Genomic DNA, 13,473 nt, shown 5'->3' with positions numbered 1-13,473 from the left:
AAATAAAACGACACCCATTATCCCACAATCTGGAGAAAATCGGTAACATTTTATTTTTATGCAGATGTAATTTTTTTTTACGTAATTGTCATTTTCTTGATCTGTTTTGTATAGTGTCTCCACTTAAAATAGTTAGAAGGTTGCAATAAAATATTTTCATGGGCGACATACTATTCCATCTACTATGCCAAAATATGTTCGTAGCGAGTCCCTACTTCTAAATATTTTGCTTATTCCAGCACTATTATTTAAGTAATACAGTGGTGAGCATTCGTGTTTGAAATGGTTGAGCCTTTTCAAGGCTTTTCATGCATCCTCCCAAACTGCTTTCTGGAATCGTTGTACTAGTTTCTGTTCCATCCAGCTGTTCGCATAGGCTGCCTGCCTCCTTGTCTTAGCAGTCGGTGTTATTCAGGTAGAGTTTTTTGGTTTATTTTATAGTGTAATGGTTAGGAAGATGGGCTCTTGTGTCATACCCAAGGTTTTGTCCTTGTCCTGTCAACTAGAAGCTCTCTTTTGGGGCTTTTCTTTTTCCCTCGGGGCTCTTGAGGATTGCTTGAAGTAATCTCGGCGGAGACGCGTGGGGGAGGCAGGGCGGAGCTGGATCTAGCGGTGGCCAATCACTGCTTAAGCTGAGGGGTGTTACGCCCTTCACGCCTGCGTCTTAAAAGGGCAAAGAAAGAGCGCTGAGAAGTCCACCCGTGGCCGGTTTTATTTCTCTGGTTGCGAATCCCAGGCCCTTCTGAGCGACTGTGAGAGGAAAGGGCGGTCAAATTCCTATCTTTCCTCATACCCCGCCCCTCCCCGCTCCCAGTCACCACGGTGGGCCCGCGGGCTGGTGCGGCCCCTTTAAGACCTTCGGGTCGGGCATTCGAGGTCATCGGGTTCCCTCTGGCCCGCAGACCGCCTTCCTATCCCGCTCGGTCTACGGTCCTCGGTCATGCGGGCGCTGCGGGTCGGCCTAACTCTGGCGCTGGGCGCCGGGCTCGGCGCGGCCGCCGAAAGTTGGCGGCGGCGGCGGGCCTGCGCGCAAGTGGCGCCGGGACTTCTGGGCAGGCTGCCCGTGCTGCCCGTGGCGGCGGCCGAGCTGCCTGCGGTGCCCGGGGGACCGGCGGGTGGCGGCCCCGGTGAGCTGGCCAAGTACGGGCTGCCTGGGCTGGCGCAGCTCAAGAGCCGCGAGTCGTACGTGCTATGCTACGACCCGCGCACCCGCGGCGCGCTCTGGGTGATGGAGCAGCTGCGGCCCGAGCGGCTCCTCGGCAGTGGCGATCGCCGCTCCTGCGATTTTCGCGAGGACGACTCGGTGCACGCGTACCACCGCGCCACCAACGCCGACTACCGAGGCAGCGGCTTCGACCGCGGCCACCTCGCCGCCTCTGCGAACCACCGCTGGAGCCAGAAAGCCATGGACGACACCTTCTACTTGAGCAACATCTCGCCCCAGGTAGCGCCTCGCTTCTCTGAGCCTGGGTTTGCTGCTCTGCAGAGCGGAGTCGCAGTTGAGCGCGCGCTTCAGGCCAGGCGCTTTGCGGATCGCGCTATGCTCTGTAGGAGAGAGGGGGAAGCGCCGCCTCTGCTGTCAGATTGACCGTGGGTCCCGGGCACCGCCCCAGATTCCTCAAGGGAGGTCCCCAGAGAACTTCGGTGTTCTCGGTTGTAAAATGGGGAGAATTCTCTCTTGTGGTAATGTTGAGGAATTAAAGATATACTGCATGTAGAAGTATTGAGCACGCTTCCTGGCCCATGGCAAGTATTTAGTGAATGTTAATTTTTAGCTATACTGAGAAAACTGAGGCTGAGAGAGAGAAAGCGACTGGCGCAGTGTCACACCGTGAGCCTTGGCGGGAGAACCCAGGTAGTCTATCCAGAAGAGCCTAAGCTTTCAGCCATTGTCCTAGTCTGCCTGCGTCTGAGGAGTAAAAGGGAAGATAGCTGACATGCAGTCAAGCTGTTAATACTAGTTACTGTGCATTCTGGACAAGCCACCCAACTCTGGCCCCACTCCCAACAGGGCCTGGCACCCAGTGGTTGGAGAGTGATGTGGTGCTCTGGATAAGACCTGTGGGGCATGAACTTCCAACCTCACTTCTTATGCTCTCCCAGCAGTACAGTCCCCTACCAATTTTATTAGACATTGTGCTTAGTCCTGGGAGCTAGCTAAAGTGATGGAGACAATAGCAGATTTAAGAAGTTCCCAGCTAGGTTCTGCATGTATTCAGAGCGTTAGAAGAGATGGTTGAGAGCTGGCCTTTCTGTGAAACCCTCTGCAGCCAGGCCTGTTTCTTTCATCTTAATGGGAGAGACGTGCCCCTTCCTTCGTGTAAAGGAATCTTCTTTGAGGCTGAGACCTATGGGTGCTAGTCCTCCCATTCTAGATGGGGGTGGGGTAGGTAGGTGGGTAGCAGCCTCATCAGCCCTATCTGGACTCAGCCTTTACAGCCACGTCACCTTGGGGAGTGACTATCCTCTGTGAACCTCACTTTCCTGCTCTCACATGCCCACAGCTAGGTATCTCCCCACTTGATGCCAATGTCCCCTCAGGGCTTGGGGCATTCCTGGAAAAGGGGGAAGAGCCCCCCCCCCTCCCCTTAGCCCTCTTCTTCCTCCCAGGTGCCCCACCTCAACCAGAATGCCTGGAACAACCTGGAGAAGTACAGCCGCAGCTTGACCCACACCTACCAAAATGTCTATGTCTGCACAGGGCCGCTCTTCCTGCCCAGGTGAGGCTGGAACTGGGGGGCCTGGGGACAACAGGGCCTCCCACCTACCTGCAAGCCCCTTCCTACCACTCACACTTGCCACAGGCTCTGGATCAATACCATCAAGTCACTACTCATCTGGTTTCTTGATAGGTCTGAACTTCTCCCTGCCTTGGACCCCCCCATTCCACTTCCATAGCCAGAGACCTTTTGGGTGTCCACTATACCATTCCTCTCCTGGGCCCTGAAACTGCCCTGCTCCTCTCTCCATTACCTCTCGCCACACCCACCCCAGCCAAACCTGTATTCTACCCAGACAGAAACCTGTGCAGGTCCCTAAATGCACCAAGCAAGTCTTTTTGCCTTGGGTCTCCTCTGCTCAGAGCACCCTTCCCCTACAGCCAGTGTTTGAACTCAGATCTTCCTGATTCAGAACCTTCACTCTTGTGCCTTTGTAGTCCTGCCTCCCTTTTGTAGTCAAAAGGAAAGAGGTTCTCTGTGCCCAGTCTGATTTTTACTGGTCTGCTAAGGACAGGGATGAGCAAGGCAATAATTGGGGCTAAGTAGCTGGCTCTGCAATCTGTAGACCTGGGATGGAATCCAGGCCCTATCACCTAGTCCTTAGGTGATGGTAGGCAAGTGCCTTGTGAGCTCCAAGGTCTCCTCTAACAGGATTGTACCCCTTACTTACCTCAGGGTTGTTGAGGGGACTGAGTGGGATGGAGAATGTCACCTGCTCAGCCAATAGTAAGGGCTCGGCATGAGCTGGCCGGGGTGGTAGCTGGGGAATTGATAAGCTTTAATTGGAAGTTCCTCCTAGGGCTTACTGAAATGGAGGAAATCATTCATTCAGCATTCTAGGTGCCTACTACACACCAGGTCCTTTGCTGGGTGCTGGGGATTAAACCATCATGGCCCTTGCTTACTTGGTGGTTACCATCCACAGGGAGAGACAGTAATTAAATGCCCACAGAGAGGAATGTGAATGTTGAGGAGGCCTGGTTCTTTTAGCAGCATTTATTGCCACCCACTCTGCCTGGCTCAGTGTTAGGAATGAAGAAAACACCTGAGGGTAAGAGGTAGTCCCTACCCTGCAGAGTTCCAGCCTCATGGAGGAGCTGAGCAGGGCACAGAAACCTCACATTGAAGGGGCTGCCCTGCGTTTGACAGAGGTGGAGTTTGGGTCAGGGAAGGCTTCCTGGAAGTGGCGGTGGCAGTAGCTTTGGGTTGGACTAGGCCTCAGGCCCCTGGGGAGCCCTGAAAGAACACACATGCCTGGGTCTGCCCACAGGACAGAGGCTGATGGGAAGTCCTACGTGAAGTACCAGGTCATCGGCAAGAATCACGTGGCAGTGCCTACACACTTCTTCAAGGTGCTGATCCTGGAGGCAGTGGGTGGGCAGATTGAGCTCCGCTCCTATGTGATGCCCAATGCACCTGTGGACGAGGCAATCCCACTGGAGCGCTTCCTGGTGCCTGTCGAGAGCGTTGAGCGGGCCTCGGGGCTGCTCTTTGTGCCAAACATTCTGGCACGGGCAGGCAGCCTCAAGGCCATCACTGCTGGCAGCAAGTGATGGCAGCAGCCTGGTGAGACCGTGGGTATCCAGATGTTGGGTGGCATTAAACGTGGTTATTTTTGGAGACAAGTTTTGGCTGCTTCTGTCCCAGGTGACTTGTAGGAACCCCTGGCTTCATTGCTTCTTCAGTGCCTTGGACCAGATACAACCTTCAGCTAGGCCTGGCACCTGCCTGGGTGAGGCTAGGCTGCAGGGCAGCCAGGGAGATGAGAATGGCTTCCTGGAAGAGAAATGTGACAGTGGGCAGGGCCAAGGCTGGCTGGGTCCCCTGGCTCCTAGCCTGTCTTCAGTGACTGACTACACAAGACTGAGCTCCTTGGAACTTCCTACCCTCAGCAGTGCCATGTGGAGGGTTAAGGACAGCCCCAGATTCACGCTTCAGAGCTGCCACTTGGCTAACTACATGCCTGCCAAGGACGGGCCTCACCTTTCTGCCCCTCAGTCTCTTGCTCTGTAAAATGAGAATGACAGTAATCATTCCCACCTTCTGGGATCAGGGAGAGGCATTCCCAAGATGATGGGCAGGAAGTTCTCAGCCTTTGATGTCAGTGTTCCAAGAGTTCTGCTGGGAGGGTGAGGGTGGCAGGATCACAGCACCTGGCCCAGGCAGGGCCCTCAGGAACAGATAGACTGGGGCTGTCCACCCTGTTTAATCACCATCCTCTGAGACTGATGGAAGCAATGGAGCTTTCCCCTAGGTAAGTGCCCATAGGCACAGTATTCTCTGCTGCCTCAGAAGTGGGTTCACAGGTTCCATGGATGCCCAGGACTAAAGCTCTCATATCTAGCGGAATACTGCTCCCTTAAAAAGAGATGCAAGTGAGGCCCAGAGAGGAGAGCTGCCAGACCCACAGTCATACAACAAAAGAGTGGGAAGGCCCATTTTGGAAGAGCCTGGGACTGAAGTAGGGGAGGCAGGCTGCTCACCTCCGTGCGGATGGTGCGGCTGCCTTGGCTAGGGCAGGTGTTGATGTACAGGTCAAAGAGGACACTGGGTTCAGCCACTTCCAGGTTAGGGTCAGCGTCCACTCCAGCTTCTAGCCCCTGAAGGCCCCCGAAAACCACAAGGGCATGCCTGGTACGCACAGGAGAAGGGGAGATCACTCACTGTTCATCAAAGCCCCAAGTGGACACAGGCCCCAGGGCCCAGCCTCTCGTACATGGTAGGGGCTGGATCTAGACAACTTTGCCCCCAATGGATAGTTTCCCACTCCACTTCTCCCACCCCCTTGCTTCCCCAGGTTGTGCCCACCTGAAGCTGGGGAGCTGGGCAGAGGCCACGGCTGAGCCTCGCTCTGATGTCCCAATGGTCAGGTCATACCCATCCTTGAAGGGGGCCTCAGCAAACACCGCACCTGGGGGTGGGACAGCTCAGTGGGGGTCTTGTTCCCTACCAGCCACAGCTTCCTGGCTGTGTGTATATATTGTGGGGGAGACAGACACTCAGGCAAGGGAGCCACACCCAGACCCTCCACTGTTGCTGGAAGGTCAGAGCCATCTCTGCGTGGGGACTGGGTAGGGTGGAGACCAAGAGTATGCTGGATTAGGGGAACAAAGCAGAGAGTGGGAGTGGGAAGGGGCTCCAAGAGCACATGGTAGAGCTGTAATATATCTGACCCTTTTACCCCAATCCCATGACAGACAATAATAAACTATGATAGTTTTCCTCAGATATCCTAATAGCACACCAGGTAGCACACTTAGGTAACACGGACCCACCGTCCTGGACTGAGGAGACAGGCCAAGGCCCAGAGAAGACCCAAAGACACAGCCAATTCAAGCAAGGCTCTCTGCTGCCTCCCAGATAGGCATGGACAGATATTCACAGGAAGCAGCTCTGTCCTTACTGAGGCAAGACGCCAGTCGGACAGTGTAGCCCCAGTAGAGACCAGCTTTGGTGCGAGGGTCCTGCGATGATACAACTTTTCCGCGGTAAGTCTTGCTTTCTAGAAGGAAAGCAGAGACAGTGAAGACTAGGCTCTGAGCCCTCAGGCTGGCCAGGCTACCAGAGGGCCTGGAAAACTCTCAGATACCTGGGAGTTGCTTCTGGTTCAGCTGTACCGTGACCCGAAGTCCAGGCTCCAAGTTCTTGTCAATCTTCACCTCCTGAAAGAAGCCAGAAGAGGGGTGCTGTTCCCCCCGGACCAGCAGGGCGCACCGCTCTCCAAAACACCAGGGGAACTACAAGGTTGGCAAGGAGCGGGAGGAGTCCAGGTAAACACCTCCATCCCACCCCACTGGCTCCTGGGCCAGATCTGCCCACAGGAGACCATCTGTGAAAAACAACTATCAACACAAGACACAGGTTAAAAATGAACTCTAGCCTGCACAGGGCCTGGCACAGAGTAGGAAGTCAACATTTCATGAACAGATGAAAATCCCAGTTTACTGCATTTTGATGGCTCTGCCAATGATTAGCTATAGGGATTTGAGCAGGTCCCTTAACCTCTCTGAGCCTTAGTTTTCTGACCTGACAAGCAGAAAACTTTCCGTAAACAATAACTACTGCCATACTGCACATCACCCGGCATGAAGTCAGAGCTCAATACACAGGAGTTGTTATAATAACTGATGTTTGTGTTTTGTGCCAATTTTGCATTTATCACATTTGGGGGCACTTTCTTCCTCATTTGAGAGTTTCTCGTTTTTTTTCCTACTTTCACATATGTGTGTTACGTTATGCTTTGCTTTTTGCTAGTTACTTCTGACCTTTTTTATTGGGGTGGTGTGGGGGAGAGACTTTAGAGTAAATGGGTGGAAAAATAATGCTTCTAACCCCTGCGTGGCTCTTCAACACACTGGAGCAGCCCCAGAGTGACTGGACTTTTTCTTTCTAGAGTTTGTTTTTTGTTCTGTTTAGTATCAATGTGAGAACCATCCTGTGTTGTTCTGCTTTTTTTAAAAAAAGTAAATTCACTCCTGGCTTCACTTCCTGAGGCCTGTCTGTCACTTCTCTGGCCCAAATCTGCGTCAGTGGAGGATCCACAGGTAGAGATGCCTACATCCAAGGCCCCACCCACATGCCCCTGCCTCCCCTCCAGAGCCCAGGTATGTCCAGGAGAGCCCAAGCAGGTGGCAGGTCCCAGCCCACCTCCTCATTCCTACCTTCTTCATTCCACAGTTGACAAAGGAGCCATGGCCTGGCCGGGTGGGCCGGTCCAGCACAATGCCTTCTCGGAACTCAGATTCCTCATCCTGACGCATGTGGTGAGGGCTATCCAAGGGGTTCAGGAGCCCTGTGGGTGAGGAGCAGCCAGGAGAAGTATGGGAGATACTAAAGGACACTGGGATATGGCAGGGATTCCTGGCTCAAGTTCCACCTCTGCCACAGATCTGTCGTTTGATAAAAAGCACAAGCCCTAACCTCCCAGGGCTGGTTTTTCCAACTATACAGCAGGTGAATTTCTCAGTGCCTGGGGGACAATACACAGGAAATGGGGATAAGGCCCACCTATACTTACCTGCAAACTGTAGATCCTGGTGCTTGGGGAAGAATGCCTTTCGCAGGTACCTATTAAAGAACGCAGGTCTCAGGGGGTTCCCAGGGAAGGCCACCTCCCACCTAACTGCACCCTGACCACTACTCACTCAGGATGTCTGCCCTTCATCCCCCTTACTGTGGACACTCCAGGTACTGTAGGATCCGGGCCAGCTGTATACTTGCTTGCCCCTTCTTGCCAATTCCCATGAATTCCCCCTCCACAGTCCTGGAGAGAGAAAGACAAGAGCTCAAGAACCCACCGTGTTCCCAGCCTCCTTCAAGAGCTCCTCCCTCCCAATCTGACCCTCCTCAGTCAGCGCCCAGGCCTTGTAACCCTACCCACTGGTGATTATGATGGGGCATTTCAGGCAGGGCACTCAGAAAGGACACCAGACAAGGAGGCAGGAAGCAGGGTGAAGCCACAGCCAATCCTGGTGGCTCCTCTCTACTCCGACTCCCAGCACCTCGTGGAATAGTATCTCACTTGGCATCTTGGCTGTCTTCATCGAATACCACAATCTCATCCACACAGAAGATAGTACAGGCTCTGGCAATCTGGCCGGCCAGGTAGGTGCGAAGTTCAGGTGACTGGGCGTTGTCCAAGATGGAGCCCGGCAGGGCCACACTCAGGGTGTAGGGCCGCCCTGGGTATGGGAGGGGTGACTGTGGTCAGCCTGAGAAGCCAGAGCCCTATTCTCCCTCCCTTCTGCCTCCAGGGCCCAGGATTAAAGAATTTTCCAAATAGGAAGAATTTTGAGATCAGCAAAATAGATCCAATTACCCTCACTGGGCTTCAGTACCCCCAAGAGGAAAGTGGACTCAGTGATCAACAAGGTTCTCTGAGCAGGGCAGACCACTGTGCAAGGCCAGGGAGTAATTAGAAGCATTGGCCTGACCCCTTACTGCCTCAGTCCTCCAGCTGTAAAATGGGGATAATAATGAGGGCTAATATCTAATAAGCCTCTTATGTGTGTACTTTAACCCAGTAACACTAGGAAGTAGGTACTGTTTTTATCCCCATTTTCAGGGGAGAACCTGCAGCCCAGACAGGTGAAATATGTGGCGAAAGGTTACACAAAAGGCGGGGTAGGGGGCAGCTGAGATACAGGTTCAGGCATCTGGCTCTGAGGGACCATAACCCTACCTCCCTCCAAGGGTCATTTTGAGACAGCCATATGAGATTACACCTGTAAGGGGCTTCCCTGGTGTCTGCACAGATACCATGCACAGTCCTTGTCTCCACTGGGACCAGCATCACTGGTAACTGCTGGCCTCCATCAGGATAGACAAGGCTCCCTGACCCTGCAGAGGTTCAGGTCTAGCCAAGCAGGAAAGACACAATTTGTTAGGGTAGATCCAGACATACTGATGTGGGAGAATATCCAGGACATAATGTGGGATGACAAAAACCAGGTTTCAGAAGATCCTGGACAAAATGGGTCCATTTTGTAAAGCTGTATCTATATACTCCTCTATACATGTACAAACAGGCACAGTGTCTGGACAAACTCTCACCACAATGTCTGGGAAGATTTTTCCATTCTTCTTTATGGCTTTTTGGTATTGTCTGGAGGCTTTTGTTTTAAGCAGTGTGTTATTTATAATGAGAAAAAACTAAGGCATTTTTATTATGAAATCAAAATAAGTGAAAAATGAAATCAAAACAGGCAGAAAGTGCTCAATAAAAATGTACAAAATGTCTATCATTACAGTTATGAGGTTCTGGGGATATAAAGCTATGAGATGTGATGCTTATTCTCTAGAGGCTTGAAATCAATCTAATAGGGAATTAGGACTCAATCTGCTGCTATGTGACTTGGGGCAAATTCCTTCCCTTCTCCAGGCCTCAGTTTCTGCATTAGTACAAGATGTTTGGCCCCAGTGTTCTCTAAGGGTCCTTCCAGATATGACATTCTATGTCCTTCCCACAAGACAGGTGCTGCAGGCCAGAACACACAGCCGTTCTCCTTTCAAGGACCCAGCCCACTCACCGCGGTCCTCCCTCTGCTCAGCTGCCTCCTCCTCCTCCTGGTGCTTTGCCTGTTCCTCCTGTGCCCGCTGTCGCTCAAGTTTTTTCATCAGCTTGAGATCCTTCCACTTCTTTTTCTCCTCTTTCTCTGGATAAGAGAATACCCTGATTGGTAGTGGTGGGTGGGGGACATGGAGGGCTCAAAGGAGCAGTCCCCTCTAAGGGGTCCCAGCCTGGATTCTGGAGTGCTACGGGGTGGATGGCCAGGGGGCTGTGAGAGAAGCCTCTCCAGGGCTCCTGGCCCCTTCCTTCCTCGCTACTTTGGGTCCTGTGGGACTGAGAGGGAACAAAGCTGGTGGCTTCCCCCAAGGCTTAGCTGTGCACTTCTGGAGTAGTCCGGGGTAAGGGGGAGCACAGACACCCTCCCACGGCTCCCCTCTCCTTTCTCCCCAGCCTCGCACTTACTCTGTTGCTTCCATTTCCGCCATTCCACCCTTTGGCCGTGTTCACCCTGGAGAAGCGGTGAGAAGAGGACTGGGAGTGAGACTGAATGGTCACACTTGGGAGTGGGCGTCTTTCCCCTAAATGGGGGTAATGAGGCAGCCAGGGAGGCTCCACACGCTGATGCCCAGAAGAGAGCGTCAGGAGGGCAGGGACCTGCTGTCCCCCCAGTGCCCGGGACACAGCACAAAGTAAGAGGATGAGTGAGTTCCCACTGGACAGAAGAGAACTGGGATTCAGAGGGACTCGCACTGGGAGTCAGGAGAGGAATGAGTGATAAGCTACGAAGGGGCTCGTGACTGCGAGCAGCACTCCACCTCCTGAAACCCGGCCCCGGCCCCAACCCCGGCCGCAGAACCCACAGCGGGATCCGCCCACGGACTATCTGACGCTGCCTCCGCTCCAACTCCGACCCCGGCCCGCACCGGTTGTCTTCCGGGCTGAGGCGCGCGAGGCCACGAGCATCAGGCACCTTCGGGGCTTCCGGCCTCGGATCTGCGAGAGGCGCAGAGCAGGAGGGAGGCCGGGACCTCTACAGGACCCTGAGCAGCTTCCTTTCAGGGCCTTCTCGCCCTGGAGACGCACCACCAGTTACCTACCGGGCCGCAAGGCCTCTTCGCAACGCGCTCCGCCATATTCCGCCGCACACCGCAGGTCACGCCCCTGCCAATCAGCCCCACCTCTTCCGGCCGCACCCCCCACCGGGTCGTCCAATCGGAGAGCCACCGGCGCGCGGGGGCGTAGCCCGGGCGCGAGGTGTCTGCACGTGCACGTGGGCGGGGCTGGCTCCGCGGGCCGGGAGGGTACTGAGTGGGTGACGTCTCTGTCGTGGGCCTTCCGGCGACCCCAAGAACCTCCCCCTCCAGCTCCGGAGAGCAGTTTTATATATGAGGACCCTGGGGCCCAGAGCTGGAGTGTGATTCAGAGCTGGAAAGGACCTTGGAGATCATTTCATCCAAGTTCTTTTATAGATTCATTCATTTTCTCTTTTTAAAATTAGCAAATTTAAGTGTCAATATTCATTCATTCAATCAAGAGATATTTATTGAACTGAGCCTATTTTGAGCCAGGCAGTCCCCGATTTAACCCCCAGGGAAACAAGGGTAAAGCGAGGCAGACACTGGTGGTCTGGAGCTTAGGACCTACTAGAGAGAGAGATTAATCAAATCACCACCCACTTAAGTTTAAACCCGCTTTAAGTTTTTATAATTAAAATAAACTTAATAGAAATCAAGATTTTAATTGAAAATTACGTCTAATAGATGAGATTCTCATAAACATTTCAAAAACCTTAATAACAGGCATACATGCTGATCATAATGATTTTAAAACAAATTTCATGAGGGTTGTGTTTATTTTCCCTTTTTTTTCTCCTGTACCTGAATGGGAAGACAAAATATTTACCCATTTAAGGGAAATCTTCCACTTCGGACATGCTGAGGTTACTTGGTCTAAAATGGGCTTCTGCTGAGTCACAGATTTAAGTTATGGGCAGTTTCTGGACTGGTTCATGAGACCTGAGCACTTGGACCAGGGTGGTTCTACCCAAAAGATCTACAGGTTTGCCCCACAAAGGGCTTTCCTACAAAAATCAGGCTATGTGGTGTGGCAAAGGGGACCCAAAGCTGAGCCTTGGAGCTGATAATTTGTTTCACAATCCTGACTGAAACAGTGGCAATACCAAGGAGTGGCTAGGAAAGGGAAGGAGGGAAGTGTTTTCATCCACTCCCTCAAACAATTGCTATGCACAAAAACCAATTGCTTGCTATGCAAATTTACTTCAAGACAAGTCCCCTAGCACCATCTTCCAAACAAATTCAGGAGCTGCTATTGCTTTCCAGGGGATGCATGCCTAGGGATCAAATCCCCCTTCCACCTTTTGCCAGCTGGATATGCTTGGGCAAATCGCCTCACCTCCAAAGTGGTTTTCTCACTTGTAAAATGGAGATAACTCCTGTCTCGTAAGGTTGTTGTGACCTGTCCAGACATCTAAGTGACTGGCACGCAGGGCTTGCACAATAAATGTTAGCTACTTCTTTCCCTTCTAATTATTTAAGTCTCTGGCGTTCCTGGACCACACCGAGATTGTTCTTGGAGCCCTGTGGGACTGTGTCTTACCTGTCAGTCACCCAACTCAGCCTCCCATCTCCTACACCCACCCACACATGTGCCAAGCCACTATGCCCAACACCAGTAAGTGTCCATAACCACTTGTCCTCGACACCATCTGACTGACAAAGTGAGGAGTGGGTCCTAGTTGTGAGAATTAGATTAAGTTTAGCTTTCACACAGGGTGGGGGCAGCTCAGGGGAATGGCAGAGGGTCAAGAAGCCAAGCTATAATCGGTGGCCGGTCCTCCTGTTTATCCGCCCACTGTCCTTGCAAGGTGGAGACTGGGGAGGGGGAAGATTCCTTAAACAGCTTCATAAGTTGTTACCAAACTAGCTCAGACTGGCTCTACAGTTCAAGAACAAGGGAAAGAGGGGTGGAGACTTCTTTCAAATGTTCCAAGTTTGCACAGGAGACTTTTCTTTCAAATGTTTCCAATTTGGGCAGGCTGCATGTTTCAAATTTGTGCGGGCTAGTTAGGCTTGTCCAATAGAATGAAACCTCTGAAGTATCCAGCCACTGGAGAAACAAGGGAGGGACTTGCGGTTAGGTGCAGGGAATAAATACTGCTGGGTCTATTGTTCTGGGCACCAACCCCCACATTTTGGTTGGGCCCGTTCTTGCAAGATCGTGAATAAATTCTTTTCTTCTCCACAATCGGGTAAGCATTTATTCCTTTTTAGGAATAGTGCTTGTTTCTCACATAGTCCTGCATTTACCAGTAACTAATTGTGTGACCTCAGACAAATCCCAAATCCCTGCCCTTCTCTGGACCTCAAGTTTTACTCTACACAAAGGGATGGGACCTGAGGCTCACCAATGTGGCAGCCCCTGGCCTGAACAAAACAGGCCTGTGGACCTTGGCATACAGCAGTCTGTGTTACCTAGGTGGCTAATTTTAACCTATCATCTTTGTAAACCAGTAAAGAGAAAAAGGGTAAATTGTAACTTTAAATGGGAAGTAAGGAGGAGGTGAGAAACTCTTGGTCTCCTGAAAGAGCAAGAATGGTAATCTAGTCTACCTGCTTCCTGGCCCCCAAGTGTTAACACTCTTGTGATTATTTACAAAGCCCCATCCTATAATTCTTTCCTCCCTGCACCACCCTCATGTCACAGGATGCTGTCTCACCCTTAGGA

The 13,473-nt window shown here is 52.3% G+C and overlaps 2 protein-coding genes across 2 annotated transcripts; one reads left to right on the top strand and one right to left on the bottom strand.

Moving 5' to 3' along the window:
• Positions 1–313: 313 nt before the first annotated feature.
• On the top strand, positions 314–4,340 carry ENDOG (endonuclease G). The gene is made up of 3 exons (XM_037797116.1): positions 314–1,444; positions 2,611–2,720; positions 3,991–4,340. Exons 1-3 carry the CDS (start codon positions 941–943, stop codon positions 4,271–4,273), a joined length of 897 nt encoding a protein of 298 aa, XP_037653044.1. The 5' UTR covers positions 314–940; the 3' UTR covers positions 4,274–4,340.
• Positions 3,702–10,885, bottom strand: SPOUT1 (SPOUT domain containing methyltransferase 1). Its single transcript, XM_037797115.1, has 12 exons — positions 10,827–10,885; positions 10,192–10,237; positions 9,749–9,874; positions 8,242–8,401; positions 7,894–7,983; positions 7,738–7,787; positions 7,382–7,512; positions 6,310–6,382; positions 6,124–6,222; positions 5,529–5,631; positions 5,204–5,351; positions 3,702–4,496 (listed from the first exon to the last, which is right to left on the bottom strand). Exons 1-12 carry the CDS (start codon positions 10,860–10,862, stop codon positions 4,428–4,430), a joined length of 1,131 nt encoding a protein of 376 aa, XP_037653043.1. The 5' UTR covers positions 10,863–10,885; the 3' UTR covers positions 3,702–4,427.
• Between the last annotated feature and the right edge of the window lie 2,588 nt (positions 10,886–13,473).

The sequence above is a fragment of the Choloepus didactylus genome, chromosome 10, assembly GCF_015220235.1.
Source record: "Choloepus didactylus isolate mChoDid1 chromosome 10, mChoDid1.pri, whole genome shotgun sequence".
NCBI classification, from domain to species: domain Eukaryota; kingdom Metazoa; phylum Chordata; class Mammalia; order Pilosa; family Megalonychidae; genus Choloepus; species Choloepus didactylus.
This window is presented reverse-complemented; position numbering and strand designations above follow the sequence as displayed.